At 54.1% G+C, this 10,414-nt stretch overlaps 1 protein-coding gene across 4 annotated transcripts; it reads right to left on the bottom strand.

The window, feature by feature from the left end:
- Positions 1–1,387: 1,387 nt before the first annotated feature.
- On the bottom strand, positions 1,388–8,728 carry DNAJB2 (DnaJ heat shock protein family (Hsp40) member B2). 4 transcript variants are annotated; one of them, XM_074364343.1, is made up of 10 exons: positions 8,152–8,728; positions 7,377–7,486; positions 6,260–6,313; positions 5,954–6,076; positions 5,101–5,193; positions 4,758–4,860; positions 4,494–4,564; positions 3,471–3,677; positions 2,558–2,586; positions 1,388–2,349 (listed from the first exon to the last, which is right to left on the bottom strand). In XM_074364343.1, the coding sequence occupies exons 1-9, from the start codon at positions 8,214–8,216 to the stop codon at positions 2,564–2,566; spliced, it is 849 nt and encodes a 282-aa protein (XP_074220444.1). In that variant the 5' UTR covers positions 8,217–8,728; the 3' UTR covers positions 1,388–2,349; positions 2,558–2,563. The 4 variants fall into 4 exon arrangements, with proteins under 4 accessions (XP_074220444.1, XP_074220443.1, XP_045368038.2 ...); XM_074364342.1 differs by having other exon boundaries at positions 1,388–2,586; XM_045512082.2 differs by lacking the exon at positions 2,558–2,586 and having other exon boundaries at positions 8,152–8,726.
- Between the last annotated feature and the right edge of the window lie 1,686 nt (positions 8,729–10,414).

The following is a 10,414-nucleotide window of genomic DNA, read 5'->3' as shown; positions in this document are numbered from 1 at the left end:
CCCCATTTTACAGACTGCAGCACAGAACTTGCCTGAGATACCACCAGTACGACTAGTAAGTGTTGGAGTTAGGATTCGAACTCAGGTATGCTTAACCTCTTGACCACCCTGCCTGTCAGTTCTTTCGCAGCTGCTTTGTGTCCTTGGGCCTCAGGAACGTGGTGCAGGACTGAGGTTAGGACTGAAGGAGGTGATGCAGGCAAAGTGCCTGCCACATCGTAAGCAAAAGTAGCTAAACTCTGATAAAGACTCACAGACCAAGCCTGTGAGATGTCACTACAGTCATTCACCTGGGGGCAAGGGGCACTGTCTTCCTTTCTCTCCCATCCCCTAGAACTCTCCACCCTGTATGGCCCTAAAGGAGCTCTCATCTTCGAGGCAGGAGGTATCCTTGGACAAAGGTGGTAGATGGAGAAATGAGGCAGAAGGAGTCTTAGGCCTGGAGCTACTTGGGGGTTAGGACCACTTAACCTTGCCAAGGCTCAGTCCCCTCACATGAAAAATGGGCAAGTACCACCTGTCCTGTGCGGGGAGCCAAAAGACCAGTGAGCAGGCTTCAGGCCTCCAAGCCTCACCTGTGCTCTGCAGATGCTCAGCACCAATGCTGTCATCTCAGAGGCCAGAAGTGGTCCGAACAGCCATTTTACAAACTTCCAGCAGATTCTCTCAAGATAGAGGCTGGAAATTCCTCCTTCAGGGCATGCTGCTTTGAGAAAAATACAATATTAGGTTCTTTGGCGGTTCTGAAGGCCAGTGCCAGACTGCAAGAGAGAGTCGGCAGGGAGCCACCTGCCCTGCTCGACCATGGAAACATGCCTGTCCATGGCTGGGAGGCCATCTCTGCGGGGGTCTGGAGAGAGAAGACGGGGAGGTACCTGGCTGCCTCTCCCTGGGCCTTGATGAGTTTGGAGCCTGGACCCTGTGTAGGGCAGACAGGTATGACTCCATGTGGGAGAGGCAGGCCTCTGACACTGGCCACTGCCTTAAGCGAAGGAAACTTGTGAAAGGGCTGAGTCTTCAGGCCTTGGGAGGTTTTTATAGGTTTTCACTATGTGTTCCCAGCTTTTTGTTGTCCCGATGCTTTCAGTCAAGTCGTAACTCAGCCTGGTCCAAGCTGTGCTGCAGAGTACTGGGTGGTGGGTCCCTGCATAAGGGGAACAACAGCCGCCTGAAGAAAGCCAGCTGTGGGGCCCAGGAGGTGAGGGCAAAAGAACATGAGCATTTTGAGGGACATACTGAGGGAGGACCGCTTGGTCTGCTGTCAGCTGGGAAGGCTTGCAACCTTTGGATGTCTGGGCAGTAAAGGGAGGTGTGTCACCCACTGGTCCCTTGGGGTCCCTCCTGGACCATCCTGGAAAGGAAGAACACAGGAACATGGCACACCGCCCAGCTTTCAAAATTCAGCTTTATTGACTTCCAGTGTTTCCCTCTTGGTCTGAGCTCAGCCCAGCTGGCTTTGAGAGGTCTCTGGGACTCAACGACACTGAGGCTGGCAACACCCTGGCTCCACCACTCCCCTCCCTGGCCACCAGGCTCCCCACGCAGGGAGGAGGAGAGGCAGCTTCTGTGGTGTTGGAGAGAAAGAATAGGCAGCAGGGTCAGAGGCCAAAGAAGCCATACAAGCAGCAACATGCCTGGAGCACCCATCACACGCTAGTTCCAGCCACACGTGCGCGTGCGTACACACACACACACACACACAGACACAGACACACAAACACTGGAGGGCTAGGGAAGCCTTCCCTTCCAAGATCTCTGCCAGCCCATACCCACTAGCCTTCTGAGACCACACCCGGCTTAGTTGATCTGCCTGGCTCAATCTTGGACCACAAGACTGCCCACAGGAAAAGAGCCTCTCCCAGATGCTGCAGGGCCTTGATTTGTACACTCTAACCCCGGCACTAGCAAGAGGTGTCAGGGAAGCAAAGCTCGGACCATTACCCCTTCATCCACATTCTTGCCACCCCTGCCAGGGACAAATCAAATGACAAGATCTCCCCATCTCACAGTGAGTGAGAGGCTGACCAGGGCAGGAACTACATGTCCCAAGATGCACAGCTCTGTAACCACATACCACTTCCCCCAAGCAGGATCTATCAGATAGGAGGCAGGGTGCGTTGCATTCTGGGACTTGTAGTCCCTAAGCGACAGCACCAAACACCCAGGGAAGCGTTTACAGGCTAAGACTACCTCCCACCCGGCTCCCCACCCACCACCCAGGCCCGGCTCTACGCTCAGCACGGGTGAGGGAGAGGAATGGAGGGTCCCCTCCCAGTACACAGGGTTGGGCGCTGTCCTGTTGGAACTGTGCAGCGACTCTGGGTCCAGGACATCCAGCTCAGAACACATCTGGGGAGAGAGCAGGGGCGGGTGACAGGAGAAAGGGTCAGCAGCAAGCCGTGGAGGATGGAGCTGAGCATGCAGACCTGGGCTAGCCCTGTGGCCTCTCCCTGAGCCCTGATGCATGGTGCAGGAGGACAGGGTATGGTCCCCTCCTGGGCCTCCCTCCTGGGGCACCCTGGCCTTATCCCCCCTCTTCAGGGTTAGCCAGCCTCACCTCTGGCTAGTCCCAAGGCCTGGGGCAGGCTGAGGCAGCAAGAGGAAGGGAGGAGGAGTGGGCTCCGGTTCCGAATCTGGATGGCTGAGAGGCTCCCGCCCCACCCAGCTAGCCTCCCCGGAAGACCTTATGGCCCTACCGGCCACAGCATCTTCCTTGCCACAAAGAGGCCTCTGGGGGAAGGAAGAAGGGAGTCCCAGCCAGACGGCAGTGAAAGCAAGCGATGTGGCCCGCGGGGAATTGCAGAGAGAAGAGTGCAAGGGAGAAGCAGCACCAGGAGGGAAGCGACAGACACGTCAGAGCTCAACACTGCGCAGAAACCAGGGTGGGGGTGTCTGCAGCCGGACAAGGGGAGTTGTAGCTGCCAACTCTGGCTCAGAGAACCTCAGGCCAAGTCCTCCTTCCTTAATATCATCAGCAACATAGATGGCAGAAGACCAAGGCACAAAAAGCCTGACCCAAGCCACTAATGCCCCTTAGAAACTCCCCTTCTAATAAGAGTAAGCGCATCCTGACTCCTCAGGCCCTCTGGCTGCCCTGTGACCCCCCCACCCTCCACCCTGGGCTTCACCAGGGACCTATCAGCCATGGGCTGAGCACAGCAAATCCCAAGTCCACACTGGAGGTGTGTGGACCTGGGAGGGAGCGTGGAGGCAGAGGTGCGGGGAGGCGCCTGTAACTCAGGTCACGCCCCTCTCTGCTCGCCTGATAGTGAGCAGGACCCCTGGTCACCCTGAATCAGGGTGGATTGGGCCTGGTGATCAGAGGATGAGGCAGTGAGAGGCCTTCTCCTCTGGAGATGGGCTGGGTTTGGCTGTGTCACCCCTTGCACCCTCAGGGGTCCCCACTGTGCCCGGATCTTGGTTCTGGGCCTTAGGCTGCCCCTGCCGTCGTCGCTGTGCCCCCCGCCCACCTGCTGGTTTCTTCCCAGCTGCCTCCATCTCTGATAGGCTGTAAGCCATGGCAAGCTGCAGGTCCTCATCATCCTCAGAGAGGTCGCTGTCGGGGGAACGTGAGGCAGGGGTCTGCCGGACCTGCGTGGCCCCAGACCTGGATGCGACAGACTGTTGCTGCTCCCGACGGCTCAGCTCCAAGCCCAGTGCCAGGTCGTCTGGGATACCTGCAGGAGTCACGGTTGTTATGCGGCCCTCTGACCCAGGCCCTGGGAATCCTGCCAGGCTGCCTTACGTAGCAGCGACTCTGACACCTTACAGCCCCTCCTTTGGAACTAGCTTGCAAGTGCTTTGGGCAAGTTACTTAACCTCCCTAAGGATCCCTTTCCTCATCTGTAAAATGGGAATGATGAAAGTGCCTACATTCTCAAAGTCTTCGAATCATTAAATAAGATAGCCCATGAAAATCCCTTAACACACACCTCCCAGAGTTGGCAGTCATGAAATGGTAGCCATGGTGATTGTCCTATACCGCATGGTGTTGAGGGAAGATGAGTTCAGCTCCAGGGATCTCATGTCCCGAGTTTCATTCCTGGCTTTACCCTTTACTAAGTAGGACAAAGCCCTGCGCCTGGGGCTACTTAGGCGTTAGGGCCATTTAGCTGTACTGAGGCTGTCTCTTCAAACAAGAAAAAGGGCAAATACCAACTGCCCTGCTTCGCTCCCCTCCCTGCCAGCCCCTAGCTGTTTTAAGAATACAGGGACTGTGGAATGTGCAAGTGCTTTCAAAACAGTCAAGTGCTCTTAGAACTCTGGGCACCCTACTCGTGACGATGGTGATTAGCTGGCCCTCTGAGACTCTGCAACCCTCTGTCCCAGCCCCCTTCCCCGGGATCCCCACCTCCGACCCTGCCAGCCTGGCCTGTGGCCATCATGCCCTCCCTGCCCCAGGGGAGTTCAGAGAGGAACAGTTTGGGGAAGGGATTTTGGGGTCTGGGGCAGGGGCTTCCTGCCAGGGACTGGGTGGCAGAGCCACTCCTCACCATTGATTGTGACAGACTTCAGCTGCCCGTCCTCTTCCACTTCCACCCGCTCCTGCCCGTTCTCCATGATTCTGTGGGAGACAGCATGGTTCATTCAGTGGGCATGCCTCAGTCTTGTGGGTGCCTGTCCAGGCTCTGGGACACTGCACTAGACACGATGGACTGGGCTCTGCTCTCGAAGACCTGCCTCTCTAGTCGTACTCAGTGCCCCCTATACCTTCACCCCCACACACCTCCACCTAGTATGGCCCCAGGAGCTCTCACCTGCGTGTTGTGATGCGGTGTCCTTGGACAAAGGTGGTAGATGTAGAAACAGAGCGAAAAGCACCAGCCCCAGGACTGAAGGAGAAAGACGAGGAGGAGAAATCTGGCATCGGGACAAAGGAGGAGGTGGAGGGGGAGGGGGAGAGGACGTTAGATGGAGGCTGTACCCAGCAGGCCAGGTGGGAGTCACAGTGGGCCAGGAACCTCTGTGGGGTCTCCTCACAGAGCTGCTCGGAGGCAGGGCTTCTGGTACACAGGAGGGAAGGCTTGGGAATGCAACAAGCTGAGGCAAAGGGCTCCACGTCTCCGAATGCTTGTAAATACGGGAAGGGACAGCACTTACCAGAGTGCCCAGGGAAGGAGGAAGAGAAGGCGAAAAAAGGGCCTGAGTGTCGGGCACCCCGGTTCTGAAGCTCTGAGAAGGGGCCCAGGTCATCTGCAAGGAGTAAGCAGATGAACCATCACCTGGTGAAAAGCCAACCCTAGAATGTCGGATCCCTGCTTTTAAGTCTCGAAATAGAAGATGCTAAGCAACTGGGTCCATTTCTGATTTTTTTCTTTTTTGCTTGGACTGAGTGACAAACTAAATTCCTTTGTAGTATCATATATGAAAAAGTTCCCTGTTCAGTTCTGTCCACCATAAAGAATAAAGGAAGGAAAGGGGAACGGCAAGAGGGAGGGAGGACAAGTAGCTCCTTCAGTTAGGCAGATAAGCCTGGTGTGATGTCAGCCAAACACGGCTATGAGTCCCGGCTCAGCCATTTGCTCTGTGACGCTAAGCAAGTTATTTGAACATGTTTCAATTTTCTCATCTGTAAATAGGGATAAAATTATCTACCCTACAGGGTTCATACTAATCATTCTAAAAAGTGGTATCCATTGTTTGTAATGGCATTATTGCTGTCCCATGATGCTCTGCATCTTGCTTCCCTGGCTGTCACTATGGAGGTCTAACAATGAATTATTGTTGTTATCATTTAATAAGGCGAGTCTCCAAAGTGTCACGACAGGGTCACGCGGGTTCTGGCATGTGGAAGGTTCTGTCCCAGCGCTCACTGGATCCACCCCCACAAAATCCTCTGTCCCTGAAATTCGGCTTCCTTCTCGGCCTCCCACCTAAGGGCATCCCAGCTGAGGGAGAGTGGGCCTGGAGGGAGAAAAGTCAAGCTTGTCACAGGCCTCCTGAGTCCACTCACCAAAGAGCTCCGCAAAAGGGTCTACACTCCCAAAGAACTCCCGGAAGACCTCCTCAGGGCTGCGGAAGGTGAAGGTGAAGCCAGGCGCACCACCGCCAGCTTCGGCCCGAGATGGGCCAGTTCCTGGAAGAGAGGCAGGATAAGGAGGGTGCTTACAGTGTGTACCTCGTCCTGAGCCAGGGGATCCCACCTAAGGCACAGAGAGTCCAGGAGACTCAAGAGCGAGAGTGCGCATCCATTGCAAGACTCTGCCCTCCCCCTCCTCCCTGACCCACTTCCATCCCTGGGCCCCGCTGCTCCACCTACCTGCCCCAGTCAGCCCTTCCCGGCCATAGCGGTCGTAGATCTCCCGCTTATGCTCTGGAAAGAGAGACCAGGTCATTTCTCCCTCCTTCTCGGATGACAGCCTCCCCTGCCAGGCTAGGACCCTCAGAGGACTATCCAGAGATTGACACTTGGGGGGTAGCAGTGTGCACAGAGGACACAAGCTATAGGTTTTAGCAGCAGCTCAGTCCTTCCCATAGTGGCTTCTTCTCATCTGTAAAATGGACACAGTAACAGCATCCATCTCACAGTTGCAAGGATTAAATGAGATAATCCACCTAAACGGCTTAGCACTGTGTCCAATACATAGTAAGCATTTAATAAATATTAGTTAATTCATACTATGTTATTATTAAGCAGAGCCTACCTTAAATGTCACAGAGAGAATTTCCATGACTACCTAACAAAAAATGGTTATTCACTATCCTTATCATGTCACCCTGCTACATTCGTTCCTTTGGAATACTCTTGTCTATGCATTACTTGGTTAACGTGAGTCTTCCCTGATCAGACAGCAATAAACCTACCAGGACCAGGACAGTGCCTGTTTGTCCTCCATTGTTCCTCAGTACCCAACGACGGCTCAGCACCATAACACTGAGTGAATATTTTTTGGATGAATGAACGAAAAACCTGAAGTCATATTCCCTGAGCAAATTACTTCACCTCACTCAGCCTTAGTCTCCTTGCCTGAAAAATGGGGGTGATAAATCCTTCCTGGCAGAATGGCTGTAAGGATTCATGAAGGTTACACCCACCAATGTCTGACACTGAAGAGACTTGGCACACCTTGGTTACCTTCCCTGCTTCCTTCCCCATGTCAGGACCCATGCTGCAACTACCAGACCCAGGGGAGCAGACATTGAGACAGGGGATCAGGGATCAGAATAAAAAGGTACTCAGCACACAGTAGGTGCTCCTCTGAATTGAAGCAAAAGGAAAAAACAATCCCAGAGTCACTGTGAGAGGGGGGCACTTAAATGTCAGGTTAGAAAAGGAGGAGACTGAGGTGGTGGCAGCATGGCTTTGGGAAGGAGTGTGATGGGTCATGAAGTAGGGGTGACAGATGGCCTGCCCTGACCCTGACTCTGTCCCTTACTGTCAGACAGCACTTCATATGCCTCGGCCACCTCTTTGAACTTCTTCTCAGCAAACTCTTTATTATCTGGATTCTTGTCTGGGTGCCACTGTAGAGCCTTCCTCCGATACCTGCAGGAAGTGGGTTCAGAGGAAAAGGTCAGGGGACAAACACAGGCACTTCCTACCAGAGAACAGAACAACCTATTTTCTGTTAGCCCAACATACCTCTTTAACCACTCAGATCTCCATCCATCCCAGCTGCTAGGGCTGCCTCTGCAGCAATGTTTTAATAGAGTCCCTATCTCTCCCCTCTGCAGCAAGTGCTGGGAATACATGCTTAGATTATAAGGTGAGGGTGAGAAAGCCCCAGACTTAACCCCTCCCTAGGGCTCACGGGGGCTGGGGCTGCAAAAGATGGGGGTACATGTGGCCATGGAGGATACTAAGGCACTGGTCCCTCCTGGTCACAGTGCTTGAGAATCTTTGCACTGCATCCTGAGAAAGCCTACACCTAGAGGCTGGGGGTTGGAGTAGGAGTGAAGGAGAGGGGAGGGGATAGGAGGGTACACCGGAAAAGAACTGACAGTGCAGCTCCCAGCAGAACTTCAAGCTATAGACTTTCTCCTACTTATCCAGGGGTCTCCTTTCTCCCTACAGGGGTCACTCTTCTGAGGGAGGTCCCCAATCTTTCTAATGACCTAGTTCCCTTGGCATTGTCTCTGAAGGGCCCCAAGGTGGTTGGAGGGGAGTGAGGGAGGGTGAGTGGCTTTCTGATGCACAGCGGAGGCACTTACGCCTTTTTGATGTCATCAGCAGTCGCACTTCGCGGCACGTCTAGGATCTCGTAGTAGGATGCCATGGCAACTCGTTAGTCTTCAGGTGGGTCTCCTTAGGGCTGCAGTAGAGAAGGAAGAGTCAGGCCGAAAGAGCTGCGAGCTCCTCCCTGGGGCTGGAGCCCCCCGGGGCGGAGGGGGTCTCTCCCACGGGGCAGCGGAGCCCGCTGGGCTCTGCTGGCTGCCGGTGACTAGGCTCCCTCAGGCAGCCTTATCGGCCCGTGCAGGCCAGTGCCTCGGGCTATCTCGGGGCGCAGGGCCGGAGCGCCCTATTGCAGCCCTTAAACTCCAGCGGCCCGGTCCAGGGCTCCCCAGTCTGTTCGGGGGCCCCTGCCCGCACCTCCTCCGCCTGGAGTCCCTGGCCTCCTGCAGCGCCCCGCCCCTGCCCCCCGCCGGGAACCGTCTGGCACCGGCTGCCCGGCTCGCGGCTGCTGCGTAGGACGCGGCCGGCCCAGCTGTGCGCGCAAGCATGCGTCAGCGACACGGAAACTACTAGAGACCCAGAGGAGGCCGGCTCAGCCTGTCACCTGGGGGTGGGGGGTGGGGGGTGCTGCTGCAGGGGCTGCCGGGAGATGGGGGCGGAGCCGGCTATTTTGGGCTTGCACCAGCACAACGTCATCCCCAGATGGGACCTGGGAGACAGCAGCAGGCTCCATCCAAGCGTGATGCACTCGCCGACAAACAAGCCACCCGATCCCTGGCTCCTCTGTGGCTTTCCTATAGACAGGCTCCATGACCGATGGTTACTCACCCGAAGACAATCACAACCTCACGGACTCACAGACTCCCCTCTGGGTCCAAACCCTCCTCTCTTCTTCAGATCCCTGCTCCAGCTCCAGGTCCTCAAAAGAAGCTGCCCAGACTTTCCTAAGTAGGTCCGACCAGCCTCTCATAGCATCTCGAGGCATCCTTCCTCACACTTGTCAGAGCAACAAATTACCATTTATTTGTTTGATTATTTGATTGACATTCACCTCCACCACTAGGATGTAAATTCTGTAGGACAGAGATTATGTCTTTTTTTTCACTAGAATATTAAGACAGTAGTGGGTTTCAAAAATATCTATTGTATGATTAAATAATGAACAGATGGCAACATGTTGTTAACAGTTTTGACACATTTTGGGGATTTGGGGTTAAAGGGAAAAAGGAAAAACAAAACAAAACCAAAAAGGAATAGGAAATTCCCCAGATTTGACGTTTTTCTTTCTAAACTGATTCTGAGTTAACCTCTTCCACCTCAAAGTGATCCCTGGGTTCAGGCCTCATGGGAAATTTAGAGAACTTTCCAGAACTGTTTCCTGCTTGATATCTGGGCCAATCCATAAGCATTAGCTGAGCATCTTCTATATTGTAGATGCTGCCAGGATGTAAAAAGAAGACTATGGCCCAATCCCTGCCTTCACAGAGCTGCAACTTGGTAAGATACCAGCCCATCAGTATAGCACACTGGGAAACCCCAAGGCTTTGGAAACAGACAGACCTGGGTTTGCAACCTGGTACTACTGTGTGACAGGAAAACCTCTGAGGACTCAGTTTTTCCTCCCTAAATACAGGTAATGCCTAAGGCTGTTTGAAAATCAAATGAGGTGTGCTACATAGTAGGTCTTAGTACAAATCCTCTCTGGCATCATGACTTCCCCAAGCAATAACGATTATGAAAATACAGCAGAGTGTTTCAGGCTGGGTGACCCAGAAATGCTTCACCAAAAGGAAAGGCTTGAGACAGACATGAGGCAAGAGCGTGGTATGAGTTTGTCCAGTTTTCCTAGCTGCTTGCAGTCTAGGAGCCTCTTACCTACCTACATCTGGCAAATTCCCATTGCGTAGGCTTTGATGGGAGGCAGGCCATTACCTGCCACAAAACCCAACCCTCACTTTCCCAGACTTCCTAGCTCTAAGGGGGGGCAGGCAAAAGCCGGACATTCTGCCAGCTGAAAGCTCCAACTGGGATTTTGAATCTGGAGCAAGTCAGAGAGAAGCTGGGGCAGTTGAGAATTCATTTCTGCAGTGGTGGCAGCAGAGCCAGCAGCGGCCTCTACTGTCTGGAGGAGGAAATGTCAGCCTCAGTGCCTGGGTGGGAAGAGGCCCCACTGCAGTGGGTGGAGGGGACAGGGGTTTTTTAGGCCCTGACCTTGGCTGTGGTGCTGGTTGCCCAGCTTCTCTTGGTATCTACCTGTTTGTGGAGCCTTGCTTGACAGCCCTCATATTGATTCTGTATGCT

The sequence above is a fragment of the Camelus bactrianus genome, chromosome 5 (genome assembly GCF_048773025.1).
Source record: "Camelus bactrianus isolate YW-2024 breed Bactrian camel chromosome 5, ASM4877302v1, whole genome shotgun sequence".
NCBI lineage: Eukaryota > Metazoa > Chordata > Mammalia > Artiodactyla > Camelidae > Camelus > Camelus bactrianus.
The sequence above is the reverse complement of the archived record's forward strand: the minus strand, read 5'-3'. Positions and strand labels throughout refer to the sequence as shown.

Coding starts and splice junctions, on each gene's coding strand:
- DNAJB2 (XM_074364341.1), bottom strand. CDS start 8,216: ATGGCATCCTACTACGAGATCCTAGACGTGCCGCGAAGTGCGACTGCT. Junction 7,487..8,151: donor GCTGATGACATCAAAAAGGC/GTAAGTGCCTCC, acceptor CACTTCCTGCAG/GTATCGGAGGAAGGCTCTAC. Junction 5,194..5,953: donor CCCTTTTGCGGAGCTCTTTG/GTGAGTGGACTC, acceptor TACTCCTTGCAG/ATGACCTGGGCCCCTTCTCA.